The sequence below is a fragment of the Colias eurytheme genome, chromosome 13 (assembly GCF_061535395.1).
Source record: "Colias eurytheme isolate Ceu_HAF_F1 chromosome 13, ilColEury1 Martin Lab GWU primary, whole genome shotgun sequence".
NCBI classification, from domain to species: domain Eukaryota; kingdom Metazoa; phylum Arthropoda; class Insecta; order Lepidoptera; family Pieridae; genus Colias; species Colias eurytheme.
In genome coordinates, this window is record NC_142992.1 from 10,384,967 (window position 1) to 10,400,538 (window position 15,572).

The window sequence follows — 15,572 nt, forward strand, 5'->3', positions numbered from 1 at the left end:
TTTTAGTGTATAGGTACTAATCTTAACATATGCATTATGTTATGTACTTATGTATTAAACAATAATTAATGTATCTCAAATTGTAAACTCATAGGAGTATTAAATATTAATGGAGTGTTTTAAATGTCACAAAATAAGTAGGTATATTATAATATTCTTTGATAAAATATATTTCTAAAATGTAATTTTAAGTATAAAGTAAGTAAAAACAATGCAATCATCGAAAGTCCATCGACTGTAACGTAGTAAAGAGACTCGGTGTGAATGAATTCTTTAAATATCTTATTATTTAGATAAGTAGACGTTACGTAGTAGTAATTATTATTTAGTTAGTGCTACATGTTTTATTAAAAATATACTACCACTGCATGATCTGTGTATTGTATTTTATTGTGATTAAATTGTACGGTTACAGGACATAATCACCATAATAATAATTATAAATTTATAAGTATCCGTTTGACATTATGTGTAAACTGGTATTTGAGCAGTGAGTACATGTTTTAGTAAATTAGAACTTAAAATTATGATTTTGACTTTAACATGTTCTAGTTTAGTATTTTTTCGCATGAATTTATTCCATTCGTATTAATTATTATAGTGTATTAAATATATTTTAATAATAAAATTGGTCTTTTATTTAATCCTTTTACTAAGTATACTTACTGATTTTTCAAAATACTTTGGAATGGTGATGAAGTTGAAAATTTTTATAAAAAGAAGACACTGAATTCAAAACAAAAATCTATAACTACTAATATTATAAAGCTGAAGAGTTTGTTTGTTTGTTTGAACGCGCTAATCTCTGGAACTACTGGTCCGATTTGAAAAAAAATTTGGAAAATCCAAAAGTGCACGCCTCATAATTTTTTTTTAATAAATATTTATTAATTATTATTTTTGTTTATTTAATAACAATTAAACCACATCGAATCAGACCCTGAAAAATGAAAGGGTTCTATTCCTGAGCATACTCAAGCGTAAGAGAAAAAAAAAGACTCGATTAGTAAAGTATTTCGGTCGCTATCGTGTTAACAAGAAAAAGGATCCGCACATACAGACACACGGACGTCCAAGACAGAAATTTTTTAAACTGTTTTTTAACTAGTTTAAATAACAAAAATGACATCAAAAATATCATGAACGTTAAAAATAGTGTTTTTTCTTAATATGTGTGTGTATGTATTATCTTATAAGTGCAATGTATGATACATAAAGACATTTTAAGTTTGAAAAATCAGATGTTTTGCGCGAAGTGACAGTAGTACCCACCTCAACGCTTCGCTTATGAGGCGTGCAAAATTCTTTCGGTGTTAAGTATATAGCTCATTTATCGAGGAAGGCTATACAGGGTGTAATCGTTAAGTGTGCACAGGCGATTTTTCCGTAAGTATTACAGATAAAAAAAAACTTTAAACTGATATCGAAAGTACTTAACCTAATGAGTAAAATGGCGGTAATAAATTTTTAAAAATAAATCGAGAAATATCAAAAATATTATCTTTAAACCCTCCCATACATTAAGTATGAAATATGAATATCCCATTTAATTAGCCTACATTTAATATGAAAGATTTTAGCTTTCTTTTTCTTTTTTTGGTTTTCTGCTTTAATTACTTCGCAAATTTGAAGTGACATTTTCCACGTTTTTCCGGACATTTTCACGCATTTTCCGGATATTTTCCGGGAATTTTCCAGGCATTTTCCGGACATTTCCCTGACATAGCCTGTAAATGTCTGGAAAATCCCCGGGAAATGCTCGGAAAATGTCTGGAAAATCCCCGGAAAATGCCAGGGAAATGTCCGGAAAATGTCTGGAAAACATCCGGAAATCCCCGGGAAATGCTCGGAAAATCCCCGATAAAAGCCTGGGAAATTCCCGGGAAATGCTCGGGAAATGCGTGGAAATTTCCGGAAAAACCGTGGAAAATCCCTGGAAAATGCCTGGAAAATATCCGGAAAATGCGTGAAAATGTCAGGAAATTATCCGGAAAATGCCTGGAAAATCCCCGGAAAATGCCTGAGAAATGTCTGGAAAATGTCTGGGAAATGCGTGGAAAATCCCCGGAAAATGCCAGGGAAATGTCCTGAAAATGTATGGGAAAAATCCGGAAAATCCCCGGGAAATGCTCGGAAAATCCCCGGAAAATACCTGGGAAATTCCCGGAAAATGCCTGGAAAATCCCGGAAAATAACCGGAAAATGCCAGGGAAATGTCTGGAAAATATCCGGAAAATGCGTGGAAATGTCCGGAAAAAGCGTGGAAAATTGCCTGGAAATTGCCCGGAAAATGCTCGGAAAATCCCCGAAAAATATCCGGAAAATGCGTGAAAATGTCCGGAAAAAGCGTGGAAAAAAAATGCCACTTCAAATTTGCGAAGTAATTAAAGCAGAAAACCAAAAAAGAAAAAGACAGCTAAAATCTTTCATATTAAATGTATATGGGATATTCATATTTCATACTTAATGTATGGGAGGGTTTAAAGATAATTTTTTTGATATTTCTCGATTTATTTTTAAAAATTTATTACGGCCATTTTACTCATTAGGTTAAGTACTTTCGATATCAGTTTAAAGTTTTTTGTTATCTGTAATACTTACGGAAACATCGCCTGTGCCTTGGCCTGTGCACACTTAACGATTACACCCTGTAGAGTGTAGATCATCACGCTACGACCAACAGGAGTGGAGCCACGGGGGTGAAACCGCGCGGAGCAGCTAGTCAGGAATATATTTTTAATACTAAACAGCGTAGGTACAACAGACTGATCCAATAGCACCAGAATTATTTTGCTCGGACTTCCAAATAATTTTTGGTGCTTTTAGTTCATGAACAACCGAATGAAGATTATATTTTAGTGGCTAAATAAGAGAGTATGGAGAAAGTGGATAAATTGCTAATGTGCAAATATCTATTTTCGAGGTCTCTACCGATATTTAATTTGGAACTGGCAAAAAGAGTATGCTCCTTGCATAGATAGTACGTGATAAAAAAAGCAGCTGTCAACAGTTTAAACGTCATCTTTATCGAAGTCAAATGTCAATGTCAAACAGTTTGATTTGATACGTGTGGGTTGTGGTTGTGTTGCTAATTGCCGCTATAAAATTATAAATAAAAGTGTGAATAAAAGTGCTACTCGAAGTCTACTATACGGATATCTTGCTGCTATCATTGTTTTAATTGATATCTACTCTTATACATCATAATGGCTACCGTGGTAAGTAAAACTTTATTTCGAAAATATAGGTACGTGTTTTTTTATATAAACGTAAATAGTAAATTGTTCAATAAGGGCGGTTGTGATGATGTCAGAGACAAAAGCAATTATCTAAAGGGCAGTGCTTTTCTATAGGGTGTGGAATTGGCCTTGACAAGTCATTTCCCTTGTGAAAACTTATTCATTCTGTCTTCAATTAATAAATTGAGGTCACGTCTTTAGAAAGAAGACGAAGCATCATTACCGTTAATGTAGTAGCCCTTGAGCTTACACACCAAAAATGCTCGAATTATTTCAATACCAGTATTTTTTTATGAATATTAAATGTGAAACATGACTCATACAACCTGTATTTGGTAATATTTACATGTGTTATATACCTACATTATCAAATTTGATAAATATTGTAATAACTATAATGAATGTGAAAAGTTTATTTGAATGAAATAAATTCAGTATTCAGAAACAACTTATTTATCTATATAAAATACCATAAATACTTACATAAACTACTAGTTTGAATTGAAATATTATTTTTGTGCTGTATCAAGCTATCAAAGAAAATTATAAAACTAAATTTATCTTGGTATAACCAATCGAAGCAGAACATAAAAAAAAAGTTATTTTTTTAAGTTTTTAATCATATAAAGTTGCATAGCTCTAATCAGATTAAAATGTTGCACATTATTAACATTTCAAACATTACACATTTCCAGCGTGATCCAACAGTAGTGGGTGTGACTCCGTTCAATGCAGTGGAGGATGCAGCAGCCCTCCGCGCTGCCATGAAGGGCTTCGGCACTGACGAGAATGCTATCATCGCTATCCTCACCAGCAGATCTAATGCTCAGAGGCAGGCTATATCGCAGGCCTTCACACATGAATATGGGAGGGTAAGACTTTCTTTTATTTCCGATGCTAAACTGTTAATAATTACTTACTTATTTACTTACTCCTGTGGCGCTGAAACCCCGAAGTGGGTCTTGGCCTCCGAGACAAAACTGTTAATAATTAATATATTTATTTATAACACTTTACTATGCTAGTTAATAATACAAATTACTTAAAACTAAAACTTATAGCTAAACTAGCACAGAGGGCAGCCTTATCACTAAAGAGTGATCTCTTCTAATAAATATATTTTATATATTTTTAGTATTCAAATATATTTTTTGTATGAAGTATAATTGATTATAATAGATGTTATTAGTAATTCTGCAGGTGTCACTGTGATTGTAAAATACACAAATAAGCAAATTCATTATGCATGCCATATCCACTGAATCCCCAGTGAGAAGACTAGCGATTGTCTTGATTTATTAAACAAATGATTCTGTATTATGCAATACAAATTGGTTAATCACTACATAGTATAAAACAAAGTCGCTTTCTCTGTCCCAATGTATGCTTAAATCTTTAAAACTACGTAACGGATTTTGATGCGGTTTTTTAATAGATAGAGTGGTTTTCGAGGAAGGTTTTAGTATATAATTTATTAGGTTTTAGACAAAGCGGGCGAAGCCGCCGGCAGAAAGCTAGTCTATACTAATATAATAAAGAGGAAAGGTTTGTATGTATGTATGTATGTATGTATGGTTTTCAGGCATAAACTACTGGACCGATTTTGATGAAATTTGGCACAGACAATGTTTAGACCCTGAGAAAGAACATAGGCTACCTTTTATTGCGAAATATGTACCACGGGCGAAGCCGGGGCGGACCGCTAGTTATTAATAAAAAGAAAAAAAAGACACCACCTTTCAGATAATTAAACAATATATTTAAGAAATTTTTGGTAGTTTAAATAAAAGTGCAATGAACAATAGACACATCCAATAAAGACCATTTATGAAGGTCAAATTAGGTTTGAAACAATGCCGAATGAATCATCACATTTTCTCATACTTTATATGAACTCTGTAAATGACTCATGAATAAAAACGTAATTGTATCATAGTTTTATAATTATATTGTATAATCTATTAATCATGTTATTAATGAATAATGCAACCTGTCAATTCCTATTGATCATGTTATTAATTTAACTTAGAGCTTTAATTAATGATTACTTATTATTTAATAACTCAGATCCCGGAACCACAGACACAATAGAAAATCTATTGTGTCTGGGACCGATCGGGCCGCTTGGGGCTTAAAAAAACAACAACAATAAAATATAGAAGTTGATAAAAATTTCTAGTGCATAGTGTTAATGAAAACCTTGGATTTAATGGGTACATGGTACAGACCATGTACCCATAAAATCCAAGGTTTGATCTGTGTAAGAAATTTTCAAAGAATAGAAAACATCGATTACGTGGCGGGATTTGAACCCGCGCCTGTACGCCAAACCGGGGCAACGCCTAGCTTCGCGGCTACCCGTGAATCCGCCTCAGCAATCGAATATCTTCTACTCTTTCGGTTTTATGTGCCTAAGGGACTCCCCACGCCATCTATTGAGATAATTAAACAACCATCTCAAGGAATATGAATCATTATTCGTAACTTTAAACATATAAACATTGAAATAATATCGTCAAACGTACATATTTTTTTTCGCTCCAAGATAAAATTCAATCTATTCTAGGATTTAATTGAAGACCTAAAATCCGAGCTCGGTGGTCACTTCGAAGACGTGATCATTGCGCTGATGCTGCCCCCAGCGGAGTACCTCTGCAGGGAGCTCCATCACTGCATGGATGGCATCGGCACTGATGAGAAGGTGCTCGTGGAGATACTGTGCACTCGCACTAAGAAGGAAATAGCAGAGATTGTTGAGACTTATGAGAGATGTGAGTTTTTGTTTCTTTTTGTATGTAGGTTTGAAGTTTTTTGATTTGGTTTTGATTTTTTGGGTAGGTTATAGCGGATAATAAGTGATGATTATAGACTCTATCGCATATTGTGAAGACTGAAGACCATAAAACACAAACTGTCACATAAGTATGTACAAATTTCTGATCAAACTTATTTAAATTTGAATTTGATTTATTGTTTCGAGTCACCGTAAAAAATTAAAATTATGTATAAATTTGTTTTTGAACATAAACTAAACAAAAAACAAATAAAAATCTTGTTTTTAACTAGATTTCCGCCCGCGGCTTTGCCCGCTTTTTCAAAGAAAACCCCGCATACTTCCTGTTCCTGTGGGATTTCCGGGATAAAAAGTAGCTAATATGTCTTATTCTGGGTCTTCAGCTAGCTAACAAACTTTTGCATTTATAATATTAGTAGGATATGCGTTTTTTATTTTATATTTTACTTTATTCAAATAGAGTTTTATTTTTCTATTTCAGTGTACAACCGACCTTTAGCTGAGCACATGTGTTCAGAGACCTCTGGGGATTTCCGCAGACTACTTACTCTTATTGTTACTGTAAGTTTCAAATCATACTTTTATTAGTAAATTCAAATTTAGATAAGAATGTGCCATTAAACAAACAAATTTATCTGTTCCAATATTAATTTTAAGTTTAAACCAAAATTAAGTACCTCTGAAATGTAAACCATTTTCATAACTAAGGAATAATAGGTGCCCTTGTTTACATCCCTGTGGCACACCTGATTCTTAATAAAATATGGCTAACAAAACAGTTGATTAACATTACCTATTACAGCTTGAGCCACTTTTATCGTTACTAATACATAATATTAACCTGATAAAATATTGAGACTAAAATACATCACACTTGGATAAACAAACATTTGTTTGAACAACTTGATAATACGTCTATACAAAGTTTAACTGTTATACATCATGTATATTGTGTTGTTTTTGTTTAATATGAATTTTCTAGCGAAATTTTAACACATTGTTCACTGGTCGATTTTATTTCTGTATATTTATGAAACAATTTTTTTTGTCAAGTTTTACGTTAAAATTTATAATTTTAACGTAAAACTTTTGTTTAAAGATAATTAACAGATTTATAGTTAATTAAGTTCTACGCATAATCAATATTCAATGTATTCTTTCTATCGCTTCTGCTATATTTGATTTTCGGTATAGTTGGTGTCGATGTATCTATAAACTATCCCACACGTAAAGCAGATACTATCTTAATTTGTCGCAATAGCAATTTAAACTGATTCTTCATATTCCTGACCTTTTTCATTTCCTGACATCATACCAACTATACCGAGACTAGAGGCCGTATCATGTTATTGCAATCAACTGCGCAGCTAAATAGTAGTAGGTTATATTATCAGTTATATTACACTGTCGAAGAGAACAATATAGCATCACACAGAAAGACTCTAGTACTTTGTTCAGAAAACATTTTCTACTGGCGGTATGTGAAAGAGAACGATATAGCAGTTAGCATATAACAATCTCTGTCACACAGTGTAAGTCAGTGAAAATGGAAATATAGCATTTTATAATTTCCACTGAAAATCTGGCGTTTTGCAAAGTGCATTTTCTAGATTCTCGTATTATTTTGCTAAGTACATTTTCACGATTTTCCTAAAACTTCGCAAAGTAGCGTAGGAGTCATTCTGACTTTTTGCCCAGTAGATTTTGTAAACAATCTCCAGTATATTCGCATAATAGATAAAATGTCTGGTATTTTTCATATTAGATAAAAAAGAATCCCTCTGAAATCGGTGTACATATATAAAAAACAAGCCTAAAGGAGGCAGTTCTCAGCCTCCTTTTTTGAAGTCGGTTAAAAGCAAAGTAGCTAGAAAAGTATTGCAATACATCGATACGGCCCCGAACACACAACACGAAGTAAGTAGAGATCGTCCCAGGGCGCGAGAGATGAGGAGGCTGGCGTGGACCAGACTCGCGCTGTGGAGGCTGCTCAGCAACTGTATGAGGCGGGAGAGGCCAAGTGGGGCACTGATGAGGAGATATTTAATAAGGTAAGAGAAATTAAAAGAGGAAAGATTTGAGTAGAAAGTTTTTGTTTGTAAGTTAAAATGTATTCGAGCGATTTTGACGACAATCTTATAAAGTACCTACTTAATACTTTGTGTTTTTTATCTAGCTCTAAAATTATTTGAATGATTAAAAATGATTAAGCTGTTTAAAAGCTACATTTATTCACATGGTTTGCTTTTGCAAATGCTAATTGACCGTCAAGTGCGCGTAAAAGAAACAAAAATCAATCCATCTTACTTCATAAATTTACTTCTTCTAAGTAATGTTCTTAAGTCCACCCCATAATAAAAAAATTAGTCAATATAGCCACTTTTATAACATAAATGTTTTATACAACATCACTACATAGTATAAAACAAAGTCGCTTTTTCTGTCCCTATGTATGCTTAAATCTTTAAAACTACGCAACGAATTTTGATGCGGTTTTTTGTAATAGATAGAGTGATTCAAGAGGAAGGTTTTATCAGGTTTTAGACAAAGCGGGCGAAGCTGCGGGCGGAAAGCTAGTTTTGTATAATTAAACGATGATATTTGCACTCAGATCCTAGCCCACGAGAGTTTCGGCCAATTGCGCGCCATTTTCGAAGCTTACAAGAACATCTCGGGTCGCACGATCGAGCAGGCGATCAAGGCGGAGATATCCGGGGAACTCGCTGAGGCATTGAGCGCTATTGGTTTGTATTTTAGCGATTTCTTAGTTATTTTAGTGAAAAAGTTTTTTTAATTTAAGTAGAGAGTTCTGTAACTTGTTTAAATTAATGAAAAAGTTGATACAATAAAGAATAGAATATACACTGATCTTAAATTTCTCGTAAAATTACAATATTTTAAAAATATTTCTACTGTACATAGCCTATAACCTTCCTCGATAAATTCGCTATCTAACACTGAAAGAATTTTTCAAATCGGACCGCAGTCTTTCCTGAGATTAGCGCGTTCAAACAAACAAACTCTTCAGCTTTATAATATTAGTATAGATTATCACGTGAGCATATTTTCAAGATATCAATAATAATAATAAAAAAAACAGCTTTTAGGCAATTTCGGTCCTTGTCGTGAATAGGAGATTTACTTTTTGTTCCCACGTGTGTGTGACTTCTACAACTTTCTCGTGAGACTCTGCACATAACCCATTGAGCCCCAAGCGGCCCGATCGGTCCCAGACACAATAGATTTTCTATTATGTCTGTGGTTCCGGGGCCTGAGTTATTAAAAACAAAGTAGGAAAGCAAAATACACGGAACACGTGTATCCGGCACATTTCAGTGGAATGCGTCGAGAACGCGGCCGCGTGGTTCGCGCAACGCTTGCGGGACTCCATGCAGGGGATGGGCACAGATGACCGGAGACTCATCAGGATCCTGGTCTCCAGAGCCGAACTAGACCTGGGCACCATCAAAATGGAGTACGAGAGACTGTACGACAAAACCCTGGCCAGCGAAGTTAGGGTACGTCCTACATCCTAGCGTTCGTGTTGGACGCAGAATATCAACCTATATCGTGTTGGACGCAGAATTTCAACCGCGGTCCCATAGTGATAGCGGCTCGACGGAACACAGTGGGGTTTTAGTCGGTAAGAATCCGACATAACCCACGGCTCTTACCGGCCGTAGGGATCTATGCAAGATTTCCCCACTTTAAAAAAAAGAAAAAAAGAAGGGTTCCTGTATGTAGGTATTTGTTGCAGTGGAGTGCGTGGAGAACGCGCCCGCATGGTTCGCGCGAAGGTTGCGGGATGCCATGCAAGGGGGGGGCACTGAGGATCGGATCCTAGTCAGGATCCTGGTGAATAGATCCGAGATCGATCTCGAGGCTGTCAAACGGGAGTATGAAGTGCTGTACGATAAGACGCTGCTCAGCGATGTTGCGGTAAGTGTACGTGGTTTTGTGGGCGTTGCAGTTTTTAAATATGAAAATAAAAATATCGAAGTAATAGATGATATTATATTTAAACCTACTTTTTTGGTAACGTAAATGTTGTATATGGTAAAAAATGTTAGACAGTACACTAAAAAGGGCAAAATCGTTTAAGAAAGTCGGCAAATTCGACGTTTTTTTTATTTATTGTATTTTGTGTAAAATTCAAATAAAAACTTTGACATCACAAAACCACGTTTATCATGGAAATGGGTCAAACATTGTTTAAATAATTTGCTTCATACTTGTATAAGTCGCTTTTTAGCAGCATTGTGTGCAGTTAATGTATTTCGCTTGTTGCGCATATTCTCAATAATAATTGAATAATTATAAATTATGAAAATATTTGATGGTAATTACTAATTTTACTTACCATCAAATATTTTCAGTCAGAAAAATTTTAGCTGAAAAAGACACAGACAGCTATTTCAACTGTTTTGACACACAAAATAACTTGTAAACTTAATAAATAAAGATAATACATACATATATGCATTTAGTCTATAATACTTTAAAGCTTACAAGAAGCTTTGTGCTTTCGCTAGAATTTGTTTTTAACCACTTTTATTAATACGCATTATTTGTAAATATGATCATAAAAAATTATTGCTTTAAATGTTGTACAAGATTTGTTTTAATTTATTTTGTTATATCCGTAATGTGTATTAATAAATGTAAAATTTCTCTTCAACTGCTTCTCATCGGATCAGGAGGTAATGTAACGCTAATATATTGTTATTTATATTAATTATCTATTTAAATATTCAATTTTGTCTATTCCACGTCAATCTGCATGTCTATAATTATTTTAATGTGTTCTGAATAAAAAGAAAGTGCCCAAAGTTCGTTTTTTATGAATTTCATGTTTAGTTGCAATTAAATTACATACACAATTAGTATTTTCTATAAAAAAATATTTTATTTTATTATATGAGATAAATTTCTATAGTCAAATCGAATCAAACAAAACAATAGTCGAATATCAATATTTTATTAAAATAGCTTTATCCCTCTCTAACAATTCATATTCACAAATATCTTTCCCATTTGCAATCACTAACGTTGTCGCGTTTCTTCCACACGCACGTCCGCGCCGCTTGCCAACACGCCACGGAATGAAATGAAAACTTTTGCGCAAAAACACGCATTTGAAAATAACGCCATCTGTTGGATGAAAATGGAACTTTCTGTTTCGCGACTCGACAGCAGGGAGAAACTTCGGGCGACTACAGAAAGGCGCTCATCGCACTACTTGGCCCGGCCTAAACAAGATTTTAGGAACAGTTTTAGCAGCTTTTAGATTCATAGGAATCTCGAAATTTTTGCTGTTTTAATATTTATTATACACTATGTTTACGAAAGTATTTGTAAGGTACTAATCTTTTAAACATCCTACTAAAGCTACGATTGGAATATTTGTAGACAGAATATTTATTGTACGTAATGTTTCCTCAATTCATGTGGCCTTAGAAAAGCCTAAAAGTGCTTTGATTGTTGTAATAGAATAAGAGATTATTTAGAGTTTAAAAATATAATTTTTGACATGTCAAGACAAAAATCATTCCACCGTTTATTTATTTTATCCAGTGTTTATAAGCTTTAATTCTTGTTTTCTTCTTAAATATATATTTATTATGATATATTGTGTTTCATTTCATTACCTATCAAAACGTCATGGACTTATTCTGATAAGAAAGTACTTAATCAATTTTAAGTAAGCTACGCTCCAAATACTACTAAACTGATTAGAAGCAAATCAATAATGGCGAATAAAGCTGTATACAAACTCAGATTTAACTTTATTACGTGGGTAGTAAAGTCCTAGTGCTAGTGGTAGCTGCGCTTCGTGTTTTCACCCAGAATGCTCCGATTAACTTATAAAGTACGGGAACTATATTTTCTATCACCAAAATTTATATTTGTCATCAATTTGTATCACCTAATAAATAGATCTATCACCACGAAATATTTTCGTTCTCAGATAAACAGAAATTGTTCCCAGGTATGAATTATCAAATTAATGTTAATATATGTGTAAAATAAGAGATCGATAACCAATAAAATTATATTGCATTACATGAATATAAACTTCGTTCTTATAATAACAGTTTTGTTACTTAGATAATAGCTCTGTGCTCAGAATGGTAGATCTGTCACCAAATAAATCGATTATCGATCCCTGACTGCGACTCCTTTTTATTTGATATTTTGTCACCAATACAGTAGTAACATTTTATTTGTTCAGATATTAAATTAATAGTATTCGTTACCAATTTAATACATCAATTTATAATTTTAATGAAAAAATGATCAAAGGGGCGGAGACAAATTGGCGCGCTTTAAAAATTGATTATTTTAACTTTAATTAAGTGTTTTATCTACAATTATGCTAGCCATAAGCCAGCTATTAAACCAGAGCTGATTATTCAGTGGTTATTATTTTTAAGAATAAATATAATTATATTATATTATTACAATAAATATTGATTATTTTGACTTTAGTAATTGTTTTATTTACTACTCTGCTAAAAATTTTATTTAAATATAATTTATACTACCAGTGGAAATTTAGAACCTTGGGAGTCTAGTTAAGTAGCAGAATCTTTTGGTTGAAACGATGATGACAACCCTAATTTTTTAGTAACATAATATGATTTATTGGTGATCTCTTTAAATTAGTTTGCTTAAATCACAGACTAATAATAATATACTACGTATACAACAGACGGTTCACTCCATACAAAAAAATATGCACTATAAATTTACGCAATTAAAGCGCCAGTGGGGAATAAACGTACTACATGTTCGATTATATCTCTTGGTATTTTGCTTTTAACACACTAGATGGCACGTTAAACACAGACTTGATGTTCTTTTCCTTCTAGAGCCACTAGATGGCACTAATGTAAATATATGTACACGTACCTTTTATTTTCAAGTCTTTGGCGTCACACTTGACAACTGTCAACTGTCAACATAATATTTTGTACAGTGTTGCCAACTCAGTGGAATTTCCACTACATCTGGTGGTTTAGCTCCCCCATTTAGCGGACAAATATTGGTTTTAGTGGCTGGTGGATTTTCCTAGTGGTTTAGATGAGTTCAATTAGTGGTAAGGTACGAGTTTCAACCAATAGAAAGATTTACATAAATACTCAAAAAGAACGACTTGAACTATGTGAAACAAGGGTATGATTTTGTGTCATGTTGGTAACAGAACGAACATACGGGAATTCCCCAAAAGTTGTTTGTCTATTGCTTGAATATTTTTGATTATAGACTTTATAACTATTGATCTAAAGTATGATTTGATTCAAAAGGTTATATGTACATTGTACATTCTATATTTGTGTACAAAAACAATCTGTATAAACAATCAGTCGGTATTGGTAATGCCGCGGCCGCGCGGTAGCCTCTAGCTTGTCGTATTTTAATTAATTTTGTGAAGTAATATAGTTTTACCTTAAAAGGGTTTTACATTAAATATGCCGAAACCACACAAAAATTTCTTTCATAGAAATTTATTCTTCACATACTGAAACTCTAGAAGAAGATTCTTCTGAAGATGATCTTTAAATACATATATTGTAACAAAAATAAAAATTACTTAGTTCAAAATAGATGTTATTTACAAATAACTCGCAAAAAATTCGCCAACGGGCATTCAATATTTACATGTCTCTGGATATTTTTTAGTGTTTTTTCTGGTGGTTTTAAAGACCGATTACTTTAGTGGATTTCTGGTGGGCCACGAGGCTCCAATATGTGGGTTCGAAAAAAAAAGTTGGCAACACTGATTTTGTACCTACTCGGATTTTTAATTAGACAAAGCTGACTCACAGAGTATGTACCTACATTATTATGACTGGTATTTAGTTCAGTTTATTTACGAGATTCTGTCAAAACCAAAACGAGAAGCTTTGTTTGTTTTCGTTTTTAATTGTTGACTAATATTTTAAAAATAAGTGCTAAATATGATTGATGTGAGGAGGAGTGAGGTTATGTAGAATCTACAGGCAGAAAATAAGCTTTATATGGTAAACTGATATTTTCTCTGAACATAAATTTTTACAAACATGATTTTTAATGATTGGTTTCTGGATTTGTAACCCAATATAAGATTGTTTTATTACAGACTTATTGCTTACGTTCGCAATAACAAATTTGTTCAAGAGAGGAGAAGAATTAATCCATCCCAAATGTAAATACGATTCTCCACAAAAACATTGTAGACACAATTATGGATTTATGGATTATGGATTTCTACATTTGCTACTAAGAAGGATATGGGATCATGAAGGATTTCATCTGTTTTAATACCAGTAAAATGGAATGAGCGCCGTGGCCGTGACTGTGTTTGGTACATAAAGAATGACAAACATTCAACTTAAAATTATTATGAGTGCATTACGGGCAAGGGCACAATAAGTTGCCCTTTGACTAAGATGTACTTAATTTTAAGGAACACGAAAATGGATGGCTAGAATAGGTATAATCGCATACATAGTATTTATTTCTAGTCTGTTGTATAAATAATCAAAGACTACAAAATATATAGTGAACTATGTCTTTAATATTAATTCTACAGTTTACAGTGTAGTGTGTAATCTATTGTATGTGTGCGTCTAGAATATATAGTCCTGTTGTTCTACAGTTTAAGCAGTTCAATACAAGCTTACAGTCGAGTCAAGTGTTTCATTAACCACCAACCATTGCATGGCAACCCTGCCAGTTTTGTAAATTGTAGTCTACCTAACCTGACTGTTGGTTTTGATTTGTATCACACAAAGAATACTATACCAAATTTCAAGAAATAAGAATTAAATATTTGATTAACTTTTACTAATATACAGGAGCTTATACATCAAACAAGACCAAAGCAGGGCTTTGGAGAAAGTGTGTATGGACAAAGACCACAATACATATTGTGCGGACAACTGCATGAAAAGCATGCAGTAAGGGACATTAAATAAATAAATAAATAAAACATATTTATTTTCTAGGTCGATCGACGAGATACATTTATAAACGAAGGAAAAACAAAAAGAAATAAAAAGAAAAATAATTAAATAAAAATAATCTTATTCCTAAGAACTGTAATGTGGCAGTGAGTGACCTGACAAATGGAGCCAACTCAGTATATGATGGCAAGGTGATTAATACCTCACCACCACTGATTTTCAGTGACCCCAAGTGACTATTGGAGTTTCAGTCTAGAATTGTATATAATGATAATTTAACATGAGTATATTATGTGAAAGATATATTTCTATTAATATGATAAATACTAATAAATAAATACATCAGTTAAAACATGATATACATATATATACATATATATATATGTATAGGTAGATATAATATCAGTATGTAATTATGTATATACTTAATGTAAATAAATAAAATGAAATTATGTATATGTTACCGGAAATGTATGAAATCAAGGAATTGTTAATTATACAAATCCTAGTGGTCTAAGATCCGAATATAAGTCGAAATGCAACGGCGTGATAATAGAATGAGACCAATTTTATAATAAATTAAGTGTATTA

The 15,572-nt window shown here is 32.9% G+C and overlaps 1 protein-coding gene and 1 long non-coding RNA gene across 6 annotated transcripts; both read left to right on the forward strand.

The window, feature by feature from the left end:
* The first annotated feature begins 3,045 nt into the window (after positions 1 to 3,045).
* AnxB10 (Annexin B10) lies at positions 3,046 to 11,660 on the forward strand. Of its 5 annotated transcripts, none has more exons than XM_090108678.1 (8): positions 3,046 to 3,218; positions 3,935 to 4,111; positions 5,806 to 6,010; positions 6,515 to 6,594; positions 7,959 to 8,084; positions 8,645 to 8,777; positions 9,370 to 9,551; positions 11,230 to 11,660. In XM_090108678.1, exons 1-8 carry the CDS (start codon positions 3,207 to 3,209, stop codon positions 11,284 to 11,286), a joined length of 972 nt encoding a protein of 323 aa, XP_089964804.1. In that variant the 5' UTR covers positions 3,046 to 3,206; the 3' UTR covers positions 11,287 to 11,660. The 5 variants fall into 5 exon arrangements, with proteins under 5 accessions (XP_089964804.1, XP_089964802.1, XP_089964803.1 ...); XM_090108676.1 differs by lacking the exon at positions 9,370 to 9,551 and adding an exon at positions 9,791 to 9,972 and having other exon boundaries at positions 11,227 to 11,660; XM_090108677.1 differs by lacking the exon at positions 9,370 to 9,551 and adding an exon at positions 9,791 to 9,972.
* A 1,054-nt stretch (positions 11,661 to 12,714) lies between these two features.
* LOC149903660 (uncharacterized) lies at positions 12,715 to 14,705 on the forward strand. The gene is made up of 2 exons (XR_016457395.1): positions 12,715 to 14,057; positions 14,156 to 14,705. It is a non-coding gene; the product is annotated as an uncharacterized LOC149903660 (long non-coding RNA).
* Positions 14,706 to 15,572: the final 867 nt, after the last annotated feature.

Bases quoted from the DNA above. Each gene is read 5' to 3' on its own strand.
- AnxB10 (XM_090108676.1), top strand. The intron at 6,595-7,958 runs GTAAGTTTCAAA...CGAAGTAAGTAG, and splicing joins TACTTACTCTTATTGTTACT to AGATCGTCCCAGGGCGCGAG. The intron at 9,973-11,226 runs GTAAGTGTACGT...GCGACTCGACAG, and splicing joins CGCTGCTCAGCGATGTTGCG to CAGGGAGAAACTTCGGGCGA.